Below are 27758 nucleotides of genomic sequence, written 5' to 3'. Positions count from 1 at the left end.
AGAACAAGTCTCCATGTATCCTCATAACTCACTCTCAATGTCCATTTAATCATTTCGTCTTGAGTCCCACATGTCCCATGTAGTCATCTGGTCCTTGGAAAGCTCTTCTCTTGGACATCCTAGAATAGCCATCACTTTCAGGACAGCTCTAAAAAGGGCCCAGCTTCTGTGGTTTCAAATCACTTGTAGAGATTCTTAGATAATTCTGCCAGTAATAAGACTTAATATGATTTAATACAATTGGTTCTCTCAACCCAAAACTTCAGAGAATTTTGGTTTTAACTGTTTTTATCTTTACCTCAACAATTTACCTGCTATGGAAAAAAAAATAATGAGGGTCTAACTTGTAAAATGAACCCTTTTGTCTTTTCAAATCATCAAATTCTTTAAAAATGGGAAATAATATTATTTTCTTTAAATCACCAATGCAATTTAACATGTAGAATTCCTAATCCAATTTTGAGAACTTATTACTAAAACACTCTTAAAATCCGAATTTCTATACTAGAAATATTTGGAAGCCAATCTTATACATACGCATATAGTTCTTACGGAAAACAGTCTAATCCCATTGCTTTCTCAAATTAATTATTTTATTTAATTAGAAAACTTTTACATGACATCTTTGACTTATTTTTCTAATTCCCTCTTCAGCAAAATATTATCCTTATAATTGGACAACAAATACAGAAAAAATTATTAGATTTTTTTTCATTGTTTGTTGTAGTTAGTCAGTCCTGTTTGACTCTTCTAGACCCCATTTAGAGTTTTCTTGGAAAAGATACTGGAGTGGTTTGCCATTTCCTTCTCCAAAACAGGGTTAAGCGACTTGCCCAGGGTCACACAACTAGTCTGTGTCTGAGGCCAGATTTGAACTCAGGAAAATGAGTCTTCCTGATTCCAGGCCAGGCATTCTATTCACTGCTGTTCCCTAAGATTTTTCATACTTGCATTGGCATCAATCCATTAATCAATAGATTTAGTATTATACTGATAAAACTTCTACTGCTCACCTTGCCAGATTATAGAAATTTTCTATGAAAGTAAAAGGACTGACATAGTTATAAAAATGTCAAGACTCATCCCTTTAAGGGCACAGACTAACCTGACATATACCAAAGTAGAGGGAAAAGACTCCCTCAGCTGTGTTTGATTCCAGGCATAGGTCATAGCTGACAGCCAGTCATGTAGTTACAGGGTCTCAAAAGCCAGACTCAAAATTAACCAGGTAGGGAAATTTCCTGTTTAGAAAGGAACTAGCAAAATGTGTAAGTCAAGAGGATCTTTTCTTAGGCCATGCCAAGGTCATCCCGTCAACTTTTCCCAGGGAAAGATATCCACCTGTAGCAGTTCTCATCAAAAGTTTGATGTTCTGTGTGAAAGTCTTTCCACATCGATTATATTCATAAGGTTTCTCTCCAGTGTGGATTCTCTAACGTATCAAAAGATTGGTGTTCTTTGTGAATGCCTTTCTACATTGATTTCATTCATAACTTCTCTGCAGTGTGGATTCTCTGATGTTGAGGAAGACTGAATTGATTTCTGAAAGTCTTTCCACGTTGATTTCATTCATAAGTTTTCTCTGCAGTGTGGACTCTCTGATGTGTAGAAAGACCAGAATTATATCTGAAAGTTTTTCCACATTGATTACATTTATAAGGTTTCTCTCCAGTGTGGATTCTGATTTTGATGAAGACTGAATGTCATTCAGAAAGCCTTTCCATGTTGATTACATTTGTGGAGTCTCTGATGTACAGAAAGAATGGAAATGTGGCTTAAAGTCTTTCCACAGTATTACATTTACAAGGTTTCCCTCCAGTGTGAATTCTCTGACATTGAAGAAAATTAGATTTCTTTTAGAAAGTCTTTCCACATTGATTACATTCAAAAGGTTTCCCTGCAGTTAAATATTACGGTGGTCAATGAGATTTGAGTTATGGCTTAAGGCCTTTCCACCTTTATTCCCTATTTAAACCATTTCTCCAGTATAACTTTTCTGATATCAAATAACATCTAAACTCAACCTGACAGTCAGTTTCTGTCGAATGCTTTGATACATTTGCACTGGGGAAGGCTTCTTATATAACTGAAGAAGCCAGTAAAGCATTTTTTATCTTCACTACACTGAAAAAAGTCATTCTCTGACATAATTTTCTTACATTGAATCAGGGCTAAAAACTGTCTGAAACTGGGGTAGAGCCAAGATGGTGGAGTAAAAGCAGGGACTTGCTTGAGCTCTCCCTCAAACCCCTCCAAATACCTGTAAAAATGACTCTAAACAAATTCTAGAGCTATTGAACTCACAAAATGACAGAGTGAAACAAATCTCCAGCCCAAGACAATCTGGAGGGCCTACAAGAAGGGTCTATTGCACCGGGCTGGGAGTGGAGCGCAGTCTAGCGTGGGCCATGCCAACAGACACTGGGCTGGAGCAGGCCTCAGGGGATTGAATCACTGGCAGCTGTGGCGGTTTCCAGACTTCTCAACCCACAAACACCAAAGATAAAGCAGAAGATCAGTGGGGAAGCTCTGTTGGACCTGGGTAAGTGAAGAACACAGTCTGGCCCCAGCCTCAGGGAAACGGAGGTGGTGGCAGCAGTGGTGGCAGCAGCTGCTTCTGGAGCTCCAGGCCCACAGATGGCGGGGGGATCAAGCAGCTGATCAGAATGGGGAATGCAGGGATCTCTTTGCTGGCACTGAGGCAGGATTCTCTTGTTTTGCCCTGCTTGGATCTGGGTCACAGTCCTGTATGGTGGTCCTGGGGTGATGAGGAGCACTAATGTGGCAGAGCTTGTGGCAACTGTGGAGAAGGAATCCTCCTCATAATTCCAAGGCAGAAAAGAGTGCTTGTGGTCACTCACAGACCAGACCAAAGGCCAGGAGAGGAGTAAACACCTCTCCTTTGATCATACGACCTTAGAAGAACTGAAAATTTACAGGTGCCTAGAAATATCTCTGACCACAGCTGGGCAAGGCCCCTGAACCTTGGGACAGAGCACTCTCCACTCTGGAAGCAGAATTCTACCTTGACAAAGAGCTCAAAAGTCAAGTAATTGGCTGGGAATATGAGCAAACAGCATAAAATAATCAGACTATAGAATCTTACTTTTGTGACAAAGAAGATCAAAACATACAACCAGAAGAAGACAACAAAGTCAAAGCTCCTACATCCAAAGCCTCCAAGAAAAATATGAATTGCTCTCAGGCCATGGAAGAGCTCAAAAAGGAGTTTGAAAAATCAAGTAAGAGATGTAGAGGAAAAATTGGGAAGTGAAATGAGAGTGATGCAAGAAAATCATGAAAAGCAAGTCAACAGCTTTGAAGAGCTTGATGACCTGGTAAATGGAACATAGACTTCTTGCTTCACGACTCTGCAGATGGTGGGAGGTGAGCTGATTGCCAGTGTCAGTCAGTTTTCTGAAGCACATTTGAGTCCTGGGAATTCTCTGATCTAGCAGACTTGGCTGCATTCAGGACAAAAGAAAGGCGTGGCCCCAACTTCCCAGCTCCTGGAGAGACATGCTTGGCAAAAGCTGTGTCCACAGTCAATTGTGACTGGTTTAGAGAAGTAGTTCCTACAGATGCTACAGGTGATTTTGTTCTGAGTTCCTGAACCAGTTTAATGTCAGCAATTTCTCCAAGGGTAGAAAACAGGGAGGTGAGTGTCTTGATAGGAGAGAAAAATCCCTTTCCTCTTTCCTGCTGGGCTCAGTATCCTGTAGTCTTTTGATGAAGCATCAGAGGGGCTAGATTCCTCTCTATCTAAACCATTCCTTCTACTTCGATATCTGAGCCATGAATACAGCCCCAGTGAGCCAGAAAGCAAAGTTAGGTGAGGGAAGAAGAAAGTTCTTCACCATCTATGACCTTTTCCCATCCACATCTCCATCTCAGGTGGCTTGTTAATAGGACTTGAGCAACTCCCTCTCCCAGTCATTCTCTGAGGTCTTGAATAAAGGTGGAAGTGTAACCTTACCTCTTAATCTGACCATGGAAGACCGAATTCATAGCAATGTGATCTAAGGACACTTTACAAAAAAAAAACAGCGCTTGATTTTTCTTTTGTTGATCACCTAGACTTAAGAAAATGATGGAGAAAATGTTAATAATGTAGATTACACTTAAGAACCGGTTCTTGATGGAATTGGGGGGGTGGAGCCAAGATGGCAGCTGGAAAGCAGGGGCTTGCAGGAGCTCCCCACCCAGGTCCCTCCAAAAACCTATAAAAAATGACTCTGAACAAATTCTAGAACTGCAGAACCCACAAAACAGCAGAGGGAAGCAGGGCTCCTGCCCAGGACAACCTGGATGGTTGCTGGGTGAGGTCTATTGCGCAGGGAGCTGGGAACAGAGGGCAGCAGAGCCCAGCGGGGCAGCAGCAGGACCAACCAGACCAGGAGCTGGGTGGAACAGGCCCTAGCGCCCCGAATCAGTGAGCTGTGGCAGTTACCAGACTTCTCAACCCATAAACACCAAAGACAACAGAAAAGGTTAGTGGGAAAAGCTGCGGGAGACAGAGTGGAAGAAGGTTCAGCCACTGCCCCAGGGGCAGCAGGGGTGGTACAGCTACAGAATTACAGCTGCAGTTGCTTCTGGCCCCAGGCCCACCTGGTGGGAGGAATTAAGTGGCAGATCAGAGCAGGAGTGCAGAGCCTGCTTAAGATCTGAGTCAGGTCCAGGCTGGTGGTTCTTGGGGAAGGAGGTCCAAAAGACCACTGAAGAAAATACTACCTTAAAAATTAGATTGGAGGGGGCGGAGCCAAGATGGTGGCTGGTAAGCACGGACTAGAGTGAGCTCCGTACCTGAGTCCCTCCAAAAACCTATAAAAATGGCTCTGAACCAATTCTAGAACGGCAGAACCCACAGAACAGCAGAGGGAAGCAGGGCTCCAGCCCAGGACAGCCTGGATGGTCTCTGGGTGAGGTCTATTCCACACGGAGCTGGGAGCTGGGAGCTGGGAATGGAGTGGAGCAGAGCCCAGCCTGAGCGGCGTGGACGATCCAGACCAGAAGCCGGGCGGAGGGGACCCTAGCGCCCTGAATATGTGAGCTGCGGCAGTTACCAGACCCCTCGACCCACAAACACCAAAGACTGCGGAGAAGGTTAGTGGGAAAAGCTGCGGGAGTAGAAGGAGTTCGCGGTTCGGCTTCCAGCCCCGGGGGCAGCGGAGGTGGGGCAGCTACAGCTGTTGTTACTTCTGGCTCCAGGCCCACCTGGTGGGAGGAATTAAGTGGCGGATCAGAGCAGGAGTGCAACAGCCTGCTGAAGATCTGAGCCCAGTCTGGACTGGGGGTCCTTGGGGAAGGAGGAGTGCGGCTCTGACAGAGCTGGCACCTCCCCCCCAAACGTAGAACATAGAACTCGTTAGTCTACAAGCAGTCATACCCCACTGAAAAACTCAAGGGTCAAGTTAGTTGGTTGGGAATATGGCCAGGCAGCGAAAACGCGCCCAGATTCAGTCTCAGACTTTGGATTCTTTCTTTGGTGACAAAGAAGACCAAAACATACAGCCTAAAGAAGACAACAAAGTCATAGAGCCTACAACAAAAGCCTCCAAGAAAAACATGAACTGGCCCCAGGCCATAGAAGAACTCAAAAAGGATTTGGAAAAGCAAGTTAGAGAAGTAGAGGGAAAATTGGGAAGAAAAATGAGAAGGATGCAAGAAAACCATGAAAAACAAGTCAATGACTTGCTAAAGGAGACCCAAAAAAATACTGAAAAATACCCTGAAGAAAACAACACCTTAAAAAACAGACTAACTCAAATGGCAAAAGAGCTCCAAAAAGCCAATGAGGAGAAGAATGCCTTGAAAGGCAGAATTAGCCAAATGGAAAAGGAGGTCCAAAAGACCACTGAAGAAAATACTACTTTAAAAATTAGATTGGAGCAAGTGGAAGCTAGTGACTTTATGAGAAATCAGGATATTATAAAACAGAACCAGAGGAATGAAAAAATGGAAGACAATGTGAAATATCTCCTTGGAAAAATCATTGACATGGAAAATAGATCCAGGAGAGATAATTTAAAAATTATTGGACTACCTGAAAGCCATGATCAAAAAAAGAGCCTAGATACCATCTTTCAGGAAATTATCAAGGAGAACTGCCCTGATATTCTAGAGCCACAGGGCAAAATAGAAATTGAAAGAATCCATCGATCGCCTCCTCAAATAAATCCCAAAAAGAAATCTCCTAGGAATATTGTTGCCAAATTCCAGAGCTCCCAGATCAAGGAGAAAATACTGCAAGCAGCCAGAAAGAAACAATTTGAGTATTGTGGAAACCCAATCAGAATAATCCAAGATCTGGCAGCTTCTACATTAAGAGATCGAAGGGCTTGGAATGCGATATTCCGGAGGTCAATGGAGCTAGGATTAAAACCTAGAATCACCTACCCAGCAAAACTGAGTATCATGTTCTAAGGCAAAATATGGATTTTCAATAAAATAGAGGACTTTCAAGCTTTCTCAGTGAAAAGACCAGAACTGAATAGAAAATTTGACTTTCAAACACAAGAATCAAGAGAAGCATGAAAAGGTAATCAAGAAACGGAAATTGCAAGGGACTTACTAAAGTTGAACTGTTTTGTTTACATTCCTACATGGAAAGATGATGTGTATGATTCATGAGACCTCAGTATTAGGGTAGTTGAAGGGAATATGCATATATATATGTGTATATATGTATATATATATATATATGTTTATGTATATATATATATATATATAAGTGAATATGTATGTATATATATATCTATGTGTATATGTATGTATGTGTATGTATGTGTATATATATATATGTGTGTGTTTATATATATATATATATATGTATATATATGTATAAGAGAGAGAGCAGACACAGGGTGAGTTGAAGATGAAGGGAAGCTATCTAAAAGAAATAAAATGAAATTAAGGGATGAGAGAGTAACATACTGAGAGAGGGAGATAGGGAGAGATAGAATGGGGTGGATTATCTCGCATAAAGGTGGCAAGAGGAAGCAGTTCTATGGGAGGAGGGGAGAGGGCAGGTGAGGGGGGAATGAGTGAACCTTGCTCTCATCAGATTTGGCCTGAGGGGGAATACCATACATACTCAGTTGGGTATCTTACCCCACAGGAAAGAAGAGGGAGGAAGATAAAAAAAATAAAAATAAAAGGCGTGGGGACAATGGAGGGGAGGGCAGATGGGGGTGGAGGTAATCAAAACAAACACTTTGGAAAGGGGACAGGGTCAAGGGAGAAAATTCAATAAAGCGGGATGGGTTGGGAAGGAGCAAAATGTAGTTAGCCTTTCACAACATGAGTATTGTGAAAGGGTTATACATAATAATACATGTGTGGCCTAGGTTGAATTGCTCAACTTCTTAGGGAGGGTGGGTGGGAAGGGAAGAGGGAAGAGAATTTGGAACTCAAAGTTTTAAAATCAGATGTTCAAAAACAAAAAAAGTTTTTGTATGCAACTAAAAAATAAGATACACAGGCAATGGGGTGTAGAAATTTATCTTGCCCTACAAGAAAGGAAGGGAAAAGGGGATGAGAGGGGAGGGGGGTAATAGAGGGGAGGGCTGACTGGGGAACAGGGCAACCAGAATATACGCCATCTTGGAGTGGGGGGGAGGGTAGAAATGGGGAGAAAATTTGTAATTCAAAATGTTGTGAAAATCAATGCTGAAAACCAAATATGTTAAATAAATAAATTGCATTAAAAAAAAAATTAGATTGGAGCAAGTGGAAGCTAGTGACTTTATGAGAAATCAAGACATTATAAAACAGAACCAATGGAATGAAAAAGTGGAAGACAATATGAAATATCTCATTGGAAAAACCACTGACCTGGAAAATAGATCCAGGAGAGATAATTTAAAAATTATTGGACTACCTGAAAGCCATGATCAAAAAAAGAGCCTAGATATCATCTTTCCAGAAATTATCAAGGAGAACTACCTTGATATTCTAGAGCCACAGGGTAAAATAGAAATTGAAAGAATCCACAGATGGCCTCCTCAAATAGATCCCAAAAAGAAAACTCCTAGGAATATTGTCACCAAATTCCAGAGCTCCAAGGTCAAGGAGAAAATATTGCAAGCATCCAGAAAGAAACAATTTGAGTATTGCGGAAACATAATCAGAATAACCTAAGATCTAGCAGCTTCTACATTAATGGATTGAAGGGCTTGGAATATGATATTCCACAGGTCAATAGAGCTAGGATTAAAACCAAGAATCACCTACCCAGCAAAACTGAGTATAATGCTCCAAGGCAAAATATGGACTTTCAATAAAATAGAGGATTTTCAAGCTTTCTCAGTGAAAAGACCAGAGCTAAATAGAAAATCTGACTTTCAAACACAAGAATCAAGAGAAGCATGAAAAGGTAAACAAGAAAGAGAAATCACAAGTTACTAAAGTTGAATGTTTTGTTTACATTCCTACATGGAAAGATGATGTGTATGATTCATGAGACCTCAGTATTAGGGTAGCTGAAGGGAATATGTATATATATGTGTGTGTATGTATACATAAATATATGTGTGTGTGTATGTGTATATATATATATATATATATATATATATATATATATATGTCTATATACATACAGACAGAGGGCACAGGGTGAGTTGAATATGAAGGGGTGATATCTAAAAAAATAAAATCAAATTAAGCGATGAGAGAGGAATATATTGAGAGAAGGAGAAAGGGAGAGATAGAATGGGGTAAATTATCTCACATAAAAGTGGCAAGAAAAAGCAGTTCTGTAGGAAGGGAAGAGGAGGCAGGTGAGGGGGAATGAGTGAATCTTGCTCTCATCAGATTTGACCTGAGGAGGGAATACCATACACACTCAGTTGGGTATCTTACCCCACAGGAAGGAAGGAGGAAGAAGATAAAAAAGGGGGAATGATAGAAGGGAGGTCAGATAGGGGAGGAGGTAATCAAAAACAAACTCTTTCGAAAAGGGACAGGGTTAAGGAAGAAAGTTCAATAAAGGGGAATAGGTTAGGAAGGAGCAAAATATAGTTAGTCTTTCACAACATGAGTATTGTGGAAGGGTTTTACATAATGATATGCATGTGGCCTATGTTGAATTGCTTGCCTTCTTAGGGAGGGTAGGTGGGGAGGGAAAAGGGGAGAGAATCTGGAACTCAAAGTTTTAAAAACAGATGTTCAAAAACAAAAAAAAAAAGTTTTTTCATGCGACTAGGAAATAAGAAACACAGGCAATGGGGTGTATAAATTTATCTTGCCCTACAAGAAAGGAAGGGAAAAGGAGATGGGAGGGGAGTGGGGTGACAGAAGGGATGGCTGACTGGGGAATGGGGCAACAAGAATATATGCCATCTTGCAGTGGGTGGGAGGGTAGAAATGGGGAGAAAATTTGTAATTCAAACTCTTGTGAAAATCAATGCTGAAAACTAACTATATTAAATAAATTTAATAAAATTAAAAAAAGAAAAAAAAAGAACCGGTTCTTAATCATATACCACTGTTTGGTTAACATCTTATCATACCTGGTTTTTTTTTAATTAGAACATTGAAAAGTAGATTCCTCATCTTAACCACGTGGTCCCACCTTCTTAACCAAAGTTTTACCCTTATTTCCTTCTCCTATCTTGCCTGTTTTTTCCTAGGAAAATAAAAGGAATCTCCACTTGAATAAATAGCCAGGTGTGAATTCTTACCTTCTGTATATTTTCTACTCCATGTTAAGAGTTGAAGAGAATTGCCCTTCAGACAGTAAACTTAAAACAGCCATTCTCTGTAAACTCACTGCCTTTGTATTGAATGCTTTGCCCAGGAACTTAAGTAAGTGATTTGCATAAGTTTCATTGATGCCTTTTTTTAGGTTATTCATCTTATATCCCTCTCTCTTTTAATATTTATTTTATTATGGTTACATTTGAGTTTCAAGCTGTTTGCTTTCTCTCTCCCCACCCTGCACTAGAGAAAGCCAAAAATATACTAAAGAAAATAAGTCCTCAAAAAATAGATTAACCCAAGTGGCAAATGAGTTCCAAAAAGTGAATGAGGAAAAGAATGCCTTAAAAAGCAGGATTGGTCAAATGGAAAAGGAGGTCCAAAAACTCACTGAAGAAAATAATTCCTTAAAAATCAGAATGGAGCAAATAGAAGCTAATGACTTTATGAGAAATTGAGAATTATGAAACAGAAACAAAAGAATGAAAAAATAGAAGACAATGTGAAATATTTCATTGGAAAAACTATTGACCTGGAAAATAGACCCATGAGAGATAATTTAAAAATTATTGGACTACCTGGAAGCCATGATCAAAAAAAGGGCCTAGACATCATCTTTCAAGAAATTATCAAGGAAAACTGCCCTGATATTCTAGAACCAGAGGGTAAAAGAGAAATTGAAAGAATCCAGCAATTGTCTCTTGAAAAAGATCCCAAAAGTAAAACTCCTAGAAATATTGTTGCCAAATTCCAGAGTTCTCAGGTCAAGGAGAAAATATTGCAAGCAGCCAGAAAGAAACAATTCGAGTATTGAGGAAACACAATCAGGATAACACAAGATCTAGCAACTTCTACATTAAGGGCTCTAAGGGCTTGGGATATGATATTCTGAAGGTCAAAGGTCAAAGGATCGAGGATCAAAACCAAGAATCACCTGCTCAGCAAAACTGAGTATAATCCTTCAGGGGAAAAAATGGATATTCAATGAAATAGAGCATTTCAAGCATTCTTGATGAAAAGACCAGAGCTGAACAGAAAATTTCAAATTCAAGAATCAAGAGAAATATGAAAAGGTAAACAGAAAAGAGACTTATAATAAGGGACTTATTAAAGTTGAACTGTTTACTTTCCAAATGGATGACATTTGTAACTTATAAGACCTTTCTCAGTATAACGGTAGTCAAAGTGAAAAATATTTGTATATATAGACAGAGGGCACAGGGTGAGATGAATATTAAGGGATGATATCTAAAAAATAAAATTAAGGGGTGAGAGGAATATACTGGGAGAAGGAGAAAGGGAGAGATAGAATAGGGTAAATTATCTCACATAAAAGAGGCAAGAAAAAGCTATTAACAATGGAAGGGGAGAAGGGAGAGGTGAAAGGGAATGAATCAACCTTACTCTCATCAGATTTGGCTTAAGGAAGGAATAACATACACACTCCATTGGGTATCTTGCCCTACAGGAAAGTAGGGGGAAGGGGATAAGGTGGGGATGATAGAAGGGAGGGCAGATTGGGGGAGGAGGTAGTCAGAAGCAAACACTTTTGAAAAGGGACAGGGTCAAAGGAAAAAATAGAATACATGGTGGGGGGGGCAGGATAAGATGGAGAGAAATATAGTCTTTCACAATATGACGAATACGGAAATATTTTGCATAACTACACATGTATAACCTATACTGAATTGCTTGCCTTTTCAATGAGGGTGGATGGAGAGGGAAGAAGGGAGAGAATCTGGAACTCAAAGTTTTAAAAACAAATGTTAAAAACTGTTTTTACATGCAGCTGTGAAATAAGATATACAGGCAATGAGGTATAGAAATCAATCTTGCCCTACAAGAAAGAGGAAGAGGGATGGGGGTGGGTAATAAATGGGAGGGCAGACTGGGGGACAGGATAATCAGAATGCATGCCATATTGGGGTAGGGGGTAGGGGAGAGAGAGGAGAAAATTTGGAACTCAAAATCTTGGGGAAATGAATGCTGAAAACCAAAAATTAATTAATTAATTTTTTAAGAAATAAAGAAAATTGTCTGAAACCCTTTCGATCTTTATCAAATTCACAGTGACTATTCTGATTTTTCACTGTCTTGATATCTGAGTCCCAGATTTCTTTCAAATCAAAGTCACAGGGGCCATTACTCATAAATCTTTGCTAGTGAGATTTTTTTCATAGAAATGCTCAGCTTCAAAGTAGTCTCATTCATTGCACACCTACTCTCTGTATCTCAAGGAAACACACACACACACACACACACATAGAGAGAGAAATAAATCCTCTTCCATTGAAACTAAACTGACTTATAATTCTATTTCACAAGGCAAAAAGAAATTTTCAAACTTAATGGGCAGAACCAATCAATTGAAAATGCCATTAACTCACATCTGCAGGATGACTTAATTTATGAAGAGCTTCACAAAAAATGACATTTGGATGCTCACAACAAACCTGTGATACAGGTACGGTTCTTGTTACACTTTACAACTGAAGCCCTGAGCTCAGAATAGCCGAGTGACAAGACCAACAACCCTGCAGGAGACACTAGGACTCAGATCCCGGAACTGAATGTACTCTTTCCCCAGCGCTAGATGGCCTTATCCATTTCACTTCTAATTTTTCATTCAAATGACTTTTATTGAGCTCAAGTAAGACTTCTGCTTTTCTACATGGATCAGTTTTGATGCACTATCACTTGGTCATCCTTTGCAAATTTCACATGCTAAGCTGAGAAATGGGTTTAAACTTTTCACCTGTCATATATTAGTTTTCAGAGTTATGCTCAACTTTTCTAACATTCTATTCAGATCCACTGATATGCCATATGCTGCACATACACTAAAAATTGAAATTATTCCATCATCTACCATATCTTTGACCAGAATGTAATTTTCTTGTTGATCCTTTTTAACCTTATTTTTTTTCAGTTTCCATGTCTAAGATCAAAACATATCTGCAAACCCTACTTTTTTCTCTTCACCAGATGCTTAAGTTCTGTTATGACCCATGACTTTAAGCTATTATTTATTTTTGAAATTTAAAAATTTAAATCTAATATTTTAATTAATTCCATAATACATTAATAATTAATTTAATTAATAAAATAATTTTTAAAATAAATAAATTTTTATTATTATTATTGCATTTATTTAGCATTTTAAGGTTTGCAAAATTCTTTACAAATATTATCTCATTTTATCCCCACCTACAAGGGAGGTGCTATCACTATCCCCACTTTACAGATGAGGAAACTGAGTCAGGTTTGGATTAAATGACTTGACTAAGGCCATAAAGTTAATAAGCATCTGAAGCCAAGCTTCCTACTGCAGCTCAGTGCTGTATCTATTACACCCCTCCATTTGGTATCTGAAACCCTTTACGACCTATACTTGACCTCACCTGAGGCAAAGATGGGGAAGTGACTTACCTAGGGTCACACAGCAGACTGGATTTGAACTCAAGTCTTCCTGACCCCAGACCCACACTCTATCCACTGCACTACCCAGCTGTCCTGAAAAGACCTTAGCCTGAAAGGGCCAGGGTCTCTCAAAGCATCCTGGGCCATCTCCAGTCATCCTGGTGATTACCAGGCCACTGGACACAGATGGCTCTGGAAGACAAAGTGAGGCTGGGGACCTTGCACAGCCCTCCCTCACTCAAATCATAGTCAACTGCAAGTCATGTCATCATTCCCTTATGTCATGGTCCTCTTCAAGAACAAAGGACAAACATAACAACAACAATAACCGGACCTACCTTTTTAGCCTTTTATACATTAATACCCTTTACTCACTCTATAGTCCAGCCAAAGCAGCTTTCTTCCTTGATTTATTTACTTTTGGGGGGAGGCAATTGGGGGTAAGTGACTTGCCCAGGGTCACATAGCTATTAAGTGTCTGAGGTCAGACCTGGGCTCGGGTCCTCCTGACTCCAGTGCTCTGTCCCCTGTTCCACCCAGCTGTCCTGCTTCCATTTCTGTGCTTCTCAGAATCCCTAGTTTGTTTCAAAGGCCCTCTGATTCCTTCAGATTTATTAAGGATTTTTTCAAACCTCTTTTGCTTTTGACTGATTCAATCAAAATGTCTAGACTTTCTGTGATTCCACGAATCAGATTTGGGGTGCCCTTACCAGACTATTTATAAAGGATATGCATGTACTACTGTACTTATATACATCAATATAATAAAATGAAACATTAAATCCAGCCTCAGACACTTCCTAGATGTGTGACCTTGGGCCTCCACCTAACCTTTGTCTGCCTCGGTTTCCGTAACTTTGTAAAGCATTATATTTGTAAAGCATTTAGCATCTAAATAAATGCTAGCTGTTAAAAGAAGTAGTATATATTGTATACATTATATAACATACACAAATGAACATTTAAAAGGATAAAATAAACAATCTTTTTAGCAATATTTTAGTGAGAAAAATGTGACTAAAGAAGCTTCATTATTTTAGAAAAAATCTCTGTTATGTTCTGGGAGAGAGAATGGATAAATTTCCCTAAATAAAAGAGTCCTTTTAATAAACAAAATGAAAAAAATTCATGCATTTCACACATTCAAAAATATTATGTCTCATTCTATATCTTCAGGCCATCTTCCTTCTTACAGGAAGCAGACAGCAGAATTCACTATTAGTACTATTATTCACTGTTAGCACTTCCCATTTAGTGGTTCATGAACACATTGAGGGTTCATGACTATGGTCTAAAATACTGAAGCTAAATATTGTTTAATGGCACCTTAAGCAGTAAGTAATTGCACAATTTTCCTACAAGTATATTTTTTTTCTGAGATAATAAGCATATGTATGTTGGAAACAATAGGTTTCTCTATGCAGTGATTCCAAACCACAATGATCAGGCATACAATGATTTTGGTGTTCATGCAGTGATTACATCAAACTCTGATTCCTTCTGAATAAATAAAACATATTCTGTCCTCAACCCTTTATCAAATTGTTTCCAAACTGCTAGAAAAGTTTCACATGCAAGTGTAAATCGATTCCCAGTAGATGGTCACAGTAAGCACATACCAACATTTGCTTTCTGTAATATTCTGCCCCAGAGTAGTTACCTCGTTCCAGGGTTACTTTGTAATTGCATCTCATTAATGCAGTAGTCATCAGATCAAGATCTTACAAAATGTGTATGTTCTTGGAGTGCAGATAGCAGGTTCTTTGGAAAATGTGCTCACTAATTATGGGCATGGCAAGACATCTTGAAACCATCAGTGACCATCACAACCATTCTACAAAAGACCTAATATCAACTTTCATTGCAGTGTTAAGGCTAATTTTCGATTTGAAGTAATCTTCTGCTTGGGTTACTATTCCTCTATTGGGCAGATTTTCAAAGAATCTGGATGGAAAACATAGGTAAGTCATTCTGTAGGGTTTCTGTGAGGATATTGACATTTGTGCCAGTGGTAGAAAGAAGAAACTCAAGTCTGATGATTTCTTTCCTTACAAACCTTGCTTAATATAAAAGCATTTCTTGAAAAAATGCAAAGCAAAAAAAATGCAAAGGAAAATAGGCAATTGAACATCAAAGGCATTTAACATTTAATAAGCTATTTGTCATTAGCAAATAAGTGATTCATTTTGGTGACTGGTTTGTGGGCTAAAAATTAAAAAATGAATTTCCATCCCTCACAAGGGAGGTTTTAAAGTTCTACCAATTTCCACCTCATCCATATAAGAGTAAGCATTTTTCACCCTGGTAGCCACCCTCCCCTTCTTTCTTCCCTCCTTCTGTGTTTCCCACCCCCCCACTGTCTTACATTAAACTCCTTAGAGGCAGGACTGTCTCCTCTTTTGATTTACTGTATCCCCAGTACTTAGCATAGTGTCAACACTCATAGTAAGTGCTTAAGAAATGTTTATAAGATTGTGTTATTGAATTGAGTCGTTTGCCTCAGAATATTCATTCCTAAAGGACCCACATGTACAAAAATATTTATAGAAGCTCTTTTGTGGTGGCCAAGAACTAGAAATGGAGGGGATGCCAATCAACTGGGGAATGGCTAAATAAATTGTGGTATATGAATGTAATGGAATACTATTGTGCTATAAGAAATGAGGAGTATATGGACTTCAAAATAACCTGGAAAGACTTACATGATCTGATGCTGAGTGAGGGGAGCAGAACCAGGAGAACATTATACATGATTACAGACACATGGTATCTGTGATGACTAACTTTGATAGACTTGGGTCTTCTCAGCAATACAAGGGTCTGAGTGTGTTGGCAACCAAAAATGGGCTCCTTAGCACTTAGTCAACAAGTGCCCTTGACTAGTTTGGCTTTTTCCCCTGAACTGAATGCTGTTTGTATGTTGGATTGGAGTAAGCTTGTTGGCCCCTTCACCTTGCTTCCCTTGCTTAAGCAGATTGAAAGAACCTGTGCTTTCCCAGTCAACCCCTTCACCTTGCTTAAGCAGATCGAAAGAACCTGTGCTTTCCCTGGCGTACCTTACACCCCCCGCAGAAGCCGGATGGTTAAAAACAGCTTCCATTGGAGCCAGAAGCTGCTACAGCTACAGCTACAGCCACAGCCGAAGCTGAAGCAGGAGCTGCCAGTAGCAGAGCTGACCTATGAGAGGATTGAGGAGTGCTGAACAAGGACTTGAGGCCAGTGGGTAATCTTTTTACCATAGAAGTGAAGCATGTATATGATTTTGCTTTATACCATCATGCTTCTCTGTGGCCTCCTGGTTACTCTTGTGAGGCAGACTTATTGGGCCTGGAAACTTTTGATCAAAATATCAAAATGGGGATGCTGGTTCATGGGTTGGTTACTGTGGAGCCTAAATATATGCTTTGATTCTTCTGCCTCTTATCTTGAGAATTTCTTATATCCGGCGGTTGCGAACCTTTCAGACATATATATGATCCTCTTTGAAATTATAAACTCTGCCCTCCTAATACACTGAGACAGCTCCAAAAGAAGACTCATGATGGAAAATGCCATCAACTTCCAGAGAAAGAACCATGGAGTCTGAATACTGAGCAGAGCAAAGCAGACCATTTTCTCTTTTTGTTTTGTTTTGCTTTGTTTTTGTTTTTTTCATTCTCATGGTTCCTCCCATTTGGTTTAATTCTTCTTTGCAACATGACTAATGTGAAAATATGTGTAATAGGAGTATATATGTAGAGCCTTTATCGGATTGCATGCAGTATTGGGGAGGGGGGAGGAGAGGGTGGGGGAGAAAATTTAAACCTTATGGAAGTGAATGTTGAAAAATAAACTTAAAAAATAAATTTTAAAAAAAGAATATTCATTCTTTCTTTCCACTATTTTTCAATCTCTCCCTATCTATTTGTTCCTTCCCTACTGTCACAAATAAAATCAGATCTCCCTGACACTCAAAAAAAAAAAAGCCTCACTTGTTCCATTCATCCCCACTAGATACTGTCCTGTATCTTTCTTCCTTTTCACTGCTAAATACCTAGAGATGGCCATTTACAACTGGTGTCTCCAACTCCTTTCCTTTTCCTGTCTTTGAAATCCTCTGCAGTCTCCTTTTTTGACTAAATTCTCCAAATGGCTAAGTCCAATGGCCTTTTCTCCATCCTCTGCCACTAGTATTGATTTTTCCCACTTCAACTCATATTACTTGGTATCTCTTCTGCAGTTGTAGTGTTCTATTTTTTATCAGTTGGGATTTTGGTGCATATGTTATCACCTCTGCTAGATTTTAAGTTTCTTTACAACTGTGACTATATCTTATTTATCTTTGTATCTTCTGTACTGTCAATACCCACCTTTTTCTGGATCTTCTCTTTTCTCTAGGTTTTAGGAACACTGCTCTCTCCTGCTTCTCCTCCTCCCATGTCCAAAACTAAACTCCTTATGTTTCCACCAGCCCTCCCATCTTCTTACTTGATTCTTGCTATCAGGGCACCACCCTCCCAAGCATCCAGCCTCACAACCCAGGAAGCCCTCACTCATCATCTGTCACACACTCACAACCCACATTTCAATCTCTTGGGAAGTCCTACTTTTGGACCCTTTCTCTCTACACTGCTCTTTTCTTGGTTCAAGCCTGTATAATCTCCAACCTGTGGTGCTGCAAAAGCTTGCTGGTGGGTTTCACTGCCTTAGTTCTCCTTCAGTCTACTTAATCCTCCATGCAGCATCAAATTCACTTTCCAAAATAAAGCACACTTTTGACCATGTTACTACCTATTCAATAAACTCCAGTGGTTCCCTATCACTAGGATTGAGTACAAAATCCTCTAGCTGCTAAAACTCTTCATCTTCTTCCCCTCCCTTTCTTTGGCTGCCCCTTGTGCCCAGAATGCCCACCCTGACTTCCCTGAAGTCACACCTTGACACCCACCCTCTACAATAAGCTTTTTCCAGTTTTCTTCATCTTCATTCCTTCCCCTTCTTGATTAGCTCTAATTTACCCCGAATACAGCAGATCTCCACATACTGTTTGCCTGTTTTCTTCCCCATTAGATTGTGAATTCCCTGAGATTGGGGACTGTCCCTTTCCTCTCTTTGTATCTATGGCACTTAGCACATAGTGGGTACTTAATAGATTCTAGTGAATTTGAAGGAGGGTTAGGAAAGAGCAAACATGGGACAGCCTCGGCTTTTTTTGGATATTTTCAGATTTCCACACCCCAAAGTTCTAAACGATGACTTACAGGATTAGAGATTTATCAGTAGAAGAGAAGTGAAAGGCCACGTGTCCAACTTCCTAATTTCACAGATGGGAAAACTGAGTCTCAGAGGTTCAGTGACTTTCCCTAGATCATACTGCTCAAAAGCACTGAAAAAAAGATTCCAAGTCAGGTTTTTCTGCCCCCAAGCCTAGCATTAACCTCACTACAGCACACGTGTTTTTGGTGACAATAGTCCTCATAGATCTGCTTTCACCTTACTCACCTGGACAGTAGTTCCTTGAATCTTTTGGATTAAAGATCCACGATGCTAGCCTTTCCTCAACGTAGGAGATCAAATCTTTTGTGAGAAGTGGAATTCCTTGGCAGGAGAAATAAGGAAAAGATGAGGATGGAGAGAAACTTAGACTTTACTCCTCTTTAGGGAAGGGGGACATGGAAGGAAGGACCCTAGGAGGGTTCCCGGGATTCCTCAGGGATGGTTGACATGGTGTTTATTGTTGGAAGTTTGGGGGTTAGGAGGAGATCATGCAGCCAGTCTGGAACTAGAGAATTCTGTCTTTGCCTCTTCCACAGAAAGATGGTCATATTCCATAGCTTCCATTATTTAGGACAGCGGTGGGGAACTTGCGGCCTCGAGGCCACATGTGGCCTTCTAGGTCCTCAGGTGTGGCCTTTTGACTGAGTCCAAGTTTTACAGAACAAATCCTTTTGTTAAGGGGATTTGTTCCCTGAAGAGCCAGCTGGTAGTTCAGTGGTGAGAACTCTGGGCCTGGATTCAGGAAGAATTAAGTCCAATTCCAGCTTCAGACAATTGGTAGTTGTGTGCCCCTGGGAGAGTCACTTAATCTCTGTTTGTCTTAGTTTCCTCAATTGTAACATGGGGATAATAATAGCACCAGACTCAAAGGGAATTATGATGATCAGATGAGATAAAATTAGTAAAGTGCTTGGCACAGTGCCTAACACATAAGTAGGTGTATGTAAATTTATATCCCTTTCCTGTCTTGGAAAGGCAGGAGTAGGAGTAATAAGCTACAAATTTATGTTTGTTAACAAGAAGAGCTTTTTAAAGACTAGCCCTATCCCGAAGATGGAGGGCTTGCCTTGTTAGGTAAGGGGTTCCCTTCATTGCACATCTGCAAGGAAAAGATGAATGAGCAATTTTCGGAGATTTTGCTAACAAAACTCATGTTTAAGAAGGCGCTAGGCTAGATAACGTTGAGATTAGTTCCAAGTCTGAGATTTTATAACACTTTCATTTTGTACCTGAAAACAACAAAAAATAAGAATGATACAGTTTCAGGAGGAACAAAAGAAAGTCCCAGCTTCCTAGCACAAGATGCAAAGACTTTCTATTAGGAAAACCAGGGAGCAGGAGGACCTGTGGAGAGACCAGCATCGTTGCCTTTCTAATACTGATAAATGCTCAAACCCTATACACTAGGGAAGTAAGAAAGACATTCCTTTCAGATTCAGAGTTGCCAGGGGAAGCTATGCTTACCCACGGAAAGCAGGTTCTGGGAGTTTTCCAGCATCACCTCCTTGTACAGCTTTCTCTGAGAATGGTCCAAGAGGCACCACTCCTCCTGGGTGAAGACTACAGCCACATCCTTGTACGTCAGTGATTCCTAACCATCAAATTCACAAGAATTAGAGCTGAAAGAGACTGAAGAATTCATCCAGTCCAACCTCATCAATGTACGGGAGGAAACTGAAGCACAGAGAAGGGATTTCCTAAAGGTTATACCATTTATGAGTGTTAGGGGCAACGCTTAAAACTATAATCATTAAAAGCCCAACTGTATTGAGAAAATTGAAAAAAAAATGAGAAAAGCAATTTCTATTTGCAGTTGGAATAAAGTTGACAAATATCTTACTCTGAAATGTTTCTCCCTATGGAATCAGGGGAAAAGTATGTGTTCTATCAGTGAGGCATAAGAATCTATAGGGAAAAAAGAATGAAGGTGGTGTGAAATTTCTTTCTTATGAGAACTCTCATAGTGGCATGTTAGAAAAATTCTATGGAGAGTTTGTGAGAATCCAGCAAGTACTGTGTATTCTGGGCGGTAAAGACATTACCTGTGACCACTAAAGAGAGAGCAAAGAAAAAGAAGTAATCTAGTTAACTTCCTAGAAGTCTGAAAGCCTTATCTACGTGAAAACATGAAGAGGATTCTTAAGAGATATTAATCACAATCCGGACTGTTCTGAGTAGTATGAGCCTGTTATCAGCCATATGAAGAAGAGTTATTTATGATTATATTGAGGGCTTGAGGTGACAATAGATAAGATTTGTCATAGTCAAAACATTTTATGTTTATAATTTTTCTTACTTTTTATGGGCATATATTCACTAATTTTCATATTCTCTTATATATTAATAAGATGGGGACAGGAGGGTTCCTTCATTTATTAAAAATGAAATATTTCATTATCTGGGGATGAAAATCGAGCTAATTCATGAGAAAGACATCACCAGTGTATAAGAAATTAGTAATCTGGGGCAGCTAGGTGGTGCAGTGAGTAGAGCACCAGCCCTGGAGTCAGGAGGATCTGAGTTCAAATCCAGCCTCAGCCACTTAACCTACTAGCTGTGTGACCTTGGGCAAGTCACTTAACCCCAATTGCCCTGCCTTCCCCCCTCCAAAAAAAAATTTAAAAATTAAAGAAATTAGTAATCTAAAAACACCACTAAAAGTCTAAGACACTGAAGAGTGTCTTAGTCAGCATGATGAGTTAAGAGGTAGACCAATGGATGAAATACAAGAGGTTGGCCAGATGTGAAAATGCATTGATACTTGAGAGGTATTATGTACTTTGCTCACCTGCTACATGTAGAACACGTTTCGCCAGTGCATTATTTGATGCTCTCTCATTTCGTTATCTGCCATTTCCATTAGTCCTATGGTTCACTTTTTCAGAGGTTCTATTATTTAGGAACAATTCTCAATCTTGTGGATAATAGCAATCTTTTCACTTTCATCATTTTGGTTTCTTCTGTAACATACCCACTTTATGGTTTCTTGAAATCCATATTTCTCTTATAACTTCTTTCTTATTTCTAAATTATTTAACTTCTGAGCAATTAAGACATTAATGGTCTTTTCCCACTTTTTTAGGTTCCCAAGAATTTACAAACCTTTCCTTTTCTCTAGGGCTTCTTGAGTTACTATTCTTCATTACTTGGTATTTATGCACAGGATGGGCTCTCACTAGAGGAAGGCAGTACTTTTATTGATTGCTAATTCATGTCCAATTGTTTCTCTAACTCACAACAGAAGCTATTGCAAACTTCTTCTTTTTCAAACCTTCCACATACATCCTTCATTACTATGAAGTGAGGCCATGAATTCCAAGCGTCTGTTTAAGGAGAGAATGCAGCTCACACATCTCCTCAATTGTCACCTGATGTCACTACCTTTGGACTTCTCTGAAGGCCATCTCCACCATTCTCCAGGACGCTTACTGTTAGGACAGCATCCTCCTGGGACATCTTAGCAGCTTCAGTACTCCACCTCCTCACTACTTTCCGCCACTCTGATTAGAGGTGGGGCCATGAACACCAAACCTTCATTGGAGCAGAGGGCTGAGCTCAGACATTTCATCTCTCACATTTCTCACCCAGGTGCATTTACTTTAGGACTTCTGCCTGTTGTTTCACCATGCCCCAGTGTGCACTGGGTTCTCCCCCTTGCCCTTGTGGGCTTCTTTTTCTGTGTTGTCTTCCCCTTTGAGATTGTAAACTCCATGAGGTCAGGGACTGTCTTTGTTGGTATTTGAATCCTCAGTCCTTAGGACAATGCCTGACATATTGTAAACACTAAATCAATGTTTATGGACTAAGGACCACCAAAACACTCTCATCTGAATATCCTGCCTCTTATTTTAATTTAAAAATTGAGGCCATTCAATGTGAGTCACCTCTGATCACAAAGTCCTTTCAGACATCTCAAACTGCATGTCCAGTCGCTATCTTAAATTCAACATGCTCAAAATGTAATTTATCACCTTGTTCCCAAAAGCTCCCCTACTCTCCTATCTTCCCTATGGCTGTTAAGGGCATCAATATCCTCCTAGTCCCTGGAGCTAACAACCTAGGCATCATCTTTGTCTCCTATCTCTCATCCCCCTTATCCAATATGCTGCCAATACCTCTTCATTTCACTTTCGCAACATCTCTCAAAAAACCTCCTTCTGATGATGCAGCCATCTTGGTGGAGACCCTCATCACTTCATCTTTGGACTTTAGCAATAGTTTGCTGGTGGGTTGGCTGGCCTCAAGATTCTCCCCAATGCACCCCCCATTTAGGCAACAAGGTGACTTTCCCTGTATCACAGGTTCAAACATGTGATTCCCCGACTCAATAAATGTCAAAGGCTCCTTATCACCTCCAGGATTAAACACAAAATCTTGCACTCCAAACCCTTTATGACCTAGAAATCACCTGCTTTTACAATCTTCTTATACCTTAATTCCCACCACCTTTTCTATGATCCAATGATACTGCCTTCCTTGGCTTTCCACAAAGAAGACATTCCATCTCTACACACTTCCTCTGGCTGTCCAAATGACTGGAATCTCTCCATCCTGGCTTCCTTCAAGTCTCAACTAACATTCCACCTTCCCAACCCCTCTTAATTTTAGTGCCTTCCTTCTTTTAATTGTAGACTATTTATCCTGTCTATGGCTTGCTTGTACATATTTGTTTGCTTGTTGTCTTGCTTATTACATTGTGAGTTCTTTGAGGACAGAAACTGTTATTTGACTCTTTTTGTATCCACAGCACCAAGCTCAGCTTGGTACACAGCAGGCATTTAATAAATGTTAATTGCCTGAATGCTTGCATTCTCTTCATCTCAGAACCTATTCATGTCATCTCCCAGTGACTTCTTTTCTCCAGTCTCCAACAAAGTGCCCGGCCTTCATTTTGCCAAGGAAAACTCTCTCTACATGGATCTTGGCACTCTCAATCATCTCAACCCTTCTCTCAAATTTTCAGTTTCTCTGTCAGCTGGTTCCTTTCCTACTGACTTTAAACCTTAGTGACTCTCCCATCCTTAAAGAAACCTTTAAGAAATCCTAACCACTCCTTCAATTATTATTCCATCTCACCTCCTTTTCTTAGCCAAACTCTGGTCATTTCTCAGTGTTAATTCTTATTGACCTCCCTGCTTTATTCAACATAGTTAAGATCCTCATTCATCTGGGTGGTGTTCTCTCCAGCTTTATCTCCTACCTGTCTGTCCATACTTTTTCAGTCTCTCCAGATGACCCATCAAGCACATCACAACCCTAAACTGTGCATATAGTCCTAGCCTGGGTCCTGGGCTCTGGGTTCATCTCACTCTATTCTATTGGAATCTCTTCACTTCTCCTCTCTATGCCCATGACTCCCACATCTCTACAGCCAGCCTCAATATCTCCATTGTGCTTCTGTACCATTACTGATTTTTTACCTTTAGGAAATTTCCAATTTAATGTTTCAAAGACAACTTAAATAAACTCAACATGTCTAATCAAGGACTCCTAATTTTCCAACTCTATAGCTTCCCCCTCTAGCAAACTTCCCTCTTTCTATAGAAGACAACACCATTTTTCCAGTCTCTCAGGTTCAGAAAGTTGCCATTATCATGGAATCCTTTCTGTCTCCTACCTACACATACAATCAACTGTCTCAAATCTGAGCCCTCCCCTCCACTCACACAGCAACCACCTTCATTCAGACCCCCGTCACCCCTCCCCCAGACTGGAAGACTGTGCTCTTGGATGGACCTGACTCAAGGTAGACCTGAGGAATTCAGATTCTAGATGAGACCATCAGACCCTCCCAGGTCAATCAATAGTTAACCACAGATCTGCTGGGCCAGAGCAGGAAAGGGATATTCAACAATAACCAGCATGGAAGAGGAGAACTGGTTTGGCTCAGTGGAGCTCCCAACAGGCTCTACCATGTTAGCCAAGCATCTGGGCACATCTGGAGCTCCTTGTGGCTGTGAGTCTCAGGAGACCAGGAAGTAAAATCAACAGCCAGAGCTTTCGTTCCCTGAGCCAACCCAGACAGGAGGATGATGTCAATGCCTGTTTAAGGGAAAACTATCCTACTTTAGAAGGTAAGTGGATTGAGCCAGGCTGGGACTAGAGTCAGGAAGATCTGAGTTCAAATTTGATCTCAGGAACTTACTAGCTGTGTGATCCTAATTAAGTCACTTAAGCACTGCTTGCCTCAGTTTCCTCAACTGTGAAATAAAAGTAGTAAGAGCATCTACCCTCACAGAGTTGTGAAGAATGTCCAAAAAAGGATTTTTGGGAAATATAAGTGACCAAATGTCTTCTGTTATTAAAATCCTTAAAGCCTGCCTCTTTGATAGATACCTAGTGTCTCCTTCAGGACCTCCCTTAACCCAGGCTACTAAAGAACTGACAGGACTTGGAAAAATTCCAGGAATTCACCCTTTTTTTGCAAATCTAGTCAAAGGCAGCAAGCAGTAACTTAACAATGCTCATTAACTGACTGATAAAGAAATAGTTTTTTGGGTCAGATTCAAACTACTCAGGGAAAGTTTAAGAATCCTCTTTTCTTTTTAAAACAAGGTCCCATTTCTCTATCTTTCTCACCCTCAGTGCCCTAGTAGATCTTACCCAAAACTAATTTGTACAATCTCTGGGTCAAGTAGCCTAGGCAGAAACTAAATTTGTATTTGTGTGTATGTGTGTGTGTAATCAGTGAAAATGAAGTAACTGCCTGTCCGTTCCCTTCTCATGGCGTGTGTACCTCCCTGGCTAGATCCTGCACTGCCTTAGCTGACTACGGTCAGCCAGGACCCTGAAAAATCTTGCAAGGTGATCAAAGAAGATGATATTTAATAGACGTTGGAGTACAGAAGGTACCATCTAACTAGGCCCAACCACTTTCCCATCTGCTTACACCCCATCTCCTCTTACCCTGGCCTCCTGACTGATACTTGGTTAAGACCCTCCATGCCCTGAGTCTGTGCTTTCTGCAGACTGTCTCTCATGCTTCTCCCTCCTCACCTCCACCTCCAAGCTTCCTTCATGTCTCAGCTCAAATCTCATCTTCTAAATCTCATCAGCTTTTCCTGGTCCCTGAAACTGCTGGCTCCTTCCCCTCCCCCCTACACTGTCTATAGCTGTTACAGACACAACTGCTTACAGGTTGTCTCTCACATTAGACTGTGAGCTCCTTGAACGCAGGGACAGATTTCTCCTTCCTTTGTATCCACACTAGGTCTGAACAGTGCCTGGCACCGAGGAGCCATGTTCTAAACACTTATTGACCTGACCCAAGAAATGGCAAACAGGAAGATTCAGAGACACCTGGGAAGACTTGTGTGAACTGAGGCAGAGTGAGTGGACCTGGGGGACTATTTCTGCTCTGACCTCAACATTGCAAAGGAAAATGGCTGGGGAAGACATCAGGGCTCTGCTCTGTTCAGAAAGATATGTATGTGTGTATGGGGGGTGGTGGGGTGGTGGGGTAGGAGTAATACAAAAAAGAGAACAAAGAAGTTTATTAGTTTTCTTGGACAGTCGGGTATGATGAGGGAGAATTTAACAATCAAAACCAAGAGGGCAGCAAGTTGGCGGGGGGGGGGGGGGGGGGGGGGGGGGGGGGGGGTGGGGTGGGGTGGAAAGTTACTGCTAGAGATGGAAAAGAGTTAATGAAACAGTTGAAAACACAGAAGAGGGCAGGGCAGTGTTGTAATTACTATATTCTATTTTCATATGTATTTTTTTAGGGATTGGCAGCTTCATAGACAATCTTCCAAATCTGATGTTGGTCAAGCCCGTGGCTGCACCACACTCACCTGCCAGGGGGGTCTCTGGGGTCCAGGGGCCATTCCCTCAGGGTCCCTGCTTGGGCCAGGTCTTGGTCCTCTTCAAGCCAAGCAGGGGAGGGGGAGCTGTCTTTCCACTCACTCCTGGGGCAGGAGGCTGGCCTACAAGGATTCAGAGGGTGAGATCCCTCAGGGGTTCAAAGCCCCAGGCACTGCCCTGGGGGAGGAGGGCAGCGGGTGGACACAACAACCACTTCCCACCGTCTTACTCCTTCTCTTCTATCCCCTCCCCTTTCCCACCATCCCACAGACACCCAGGAGGCAGGAAGGGGCTTCTCATCCCAGATAGAGGAAACCAGTCAGTGTCCATGACTCCTGAGTCTGAGCTCTCCCTCCCATGGAGGCTCTAGGCAAGGTCTGGAGGTTGGGCTACAGGACCCATTGGTAAGGCAGGGGATGGTGCCCCAGGGCACTGGAGATGTGATGGGGAGCCTGGACAGGAAGCAGGGGCCAGGAGCCAAGCCTTGGAGGGAAGCGTGCTCCTGGTATTGCTGGAGAACACTCACCAAGAGGTCAGATGGGAAGGATGAGGCCCAATGGAAAGGGCAGCAAGCAAAAGCAGGGTGCTAGGCAGGGTCCAGGCTCAGACCTCCTGGGCTCTTTCACATGCACAGCAGTTTTGCTTCCTGGAAAAAGGTGACCTCAGTTCCAAGGGTTCAGGCTTCCAAGTAATCTGCTCAGGGAGGCTCCTCCCAGGCCCCAGAGCCCCACCCTGCCCCACCCCTGAGTCTCCTGCAGCCTGGTAAGCAATGATACTTGGGGCCGCAACCTAAGGAACCTGCCTGCCTCTTGGGCAGAAGCCCTGCCCTCCATCCCCAGTCTTCTCACTGGCACTCACGCTCCCCTCAGGGCTCAAAATCTCCCCGACTGGCTGCTCACCCCAGGGAGCTCCACCTCCCCATTCCCCAGCATCTGTCTTCCTGCCTCCCTACCCCAGTCCTGGGACTCAGGACCTCCTCCTCTGAGGAGGATCTCCTGGTCTTTCCCCAGCTCTTTGGTGCTACACTCATCTTCTTCTTCCTCCTCATGAGGGTATCTAGGCCCTGTGTCCCTCCTGGTTCTCCCATCCACTCCTCTCAGGCAGAAAATGGAATTAGTTATCTTCTCTGCTTTAGAAACATCTACTTTCTTTTCTTTTTAATATCTTATTTTTTCCCCAATTACATGTAAAGACAATTTTAACATTGTTTTTCTCAAATTTTGACTTCCAGATTCTCTTCCAACTTCCTTCCCCTCCCCTCATTGAGAAAGCAAGCAATTGACACACATTATATATGTGTAGTCATGTAAAATACATTTCCGTGTAAGTCATGCTATAAAAGAAAACACAGACAACCTCCCCGCCCCGACCCCCAATAATGAAAATAAAGAAAAAGTATCTTTGATCTGCATTCAGACTCCATCAGTTCTTTCTCTGGGGATGGATAGCATTTTTCACCATATGTCCTTCAGAATTGTCTTAGATCACTGTATTGCTGAGAATGGCTAAGTTATTCACAGTAGACACAATATTGCTATTACTGTGTACAGTATTCTCCTGTTTCTGCCCATTTCACTTTGCACCAT

The 27758-nt window shown here is 41.1% G+C and overlaps 1 protein-coding gene across 1 annotated transcript in view; it reads right to left on the bottom strand.

Moving 5' to 3' along the window:
* LOC118839279 (homeobox protein MSX-2-like) overlaps positions 1 to 27758 on the bottom strand; it is a 62510-nt gene that overhangs the window by 12827 nt on the left and 21925 nt on the right. The window contains exons 2-5 of the mRNA XM_036746729.1: positions 26699 to 26818; positions 26163 to 26294; positions 19837 to 19963; positions 18598 to 18693 (exon numbers count right to left, since the gene is read on the bottom strand). Of these exons, the coding sequence (XP_036602624.1) occupies positions 18598 to 18693; positions 19837 to 19963; positions 26163 to 26195 (256 nt within the window). The 5' untranslated portion in view covers positions 26196 to 26294; positions 26699 to 26818. The remainder of the gene's footprint in view (positions 1 to 18597; positions 18694 to 19836; positions 19964 to 26162; positions 26295 to 26698; positions 26819 to 27758) is intronic.

The sequence above is a fragment of the Trichosurus vulpecula genome, chromosome 2 (assembly GCF_011100635.1).
Source record: "Trichosurus vulpecula isolate mTriVul1 chromosome 2, mTriVul1.pri, whole genome shotgun sequence".
Taxonomy (NCBI): Eukaryota; Metazoa; Chordata; class Mammalia; order Diprotodontia; family Phalangeridae; genus Trichosurus; species Trichosurus vulpecula.
This window is presented reverse-complemented; position numbering and strand designations above follow the sequence as displayed.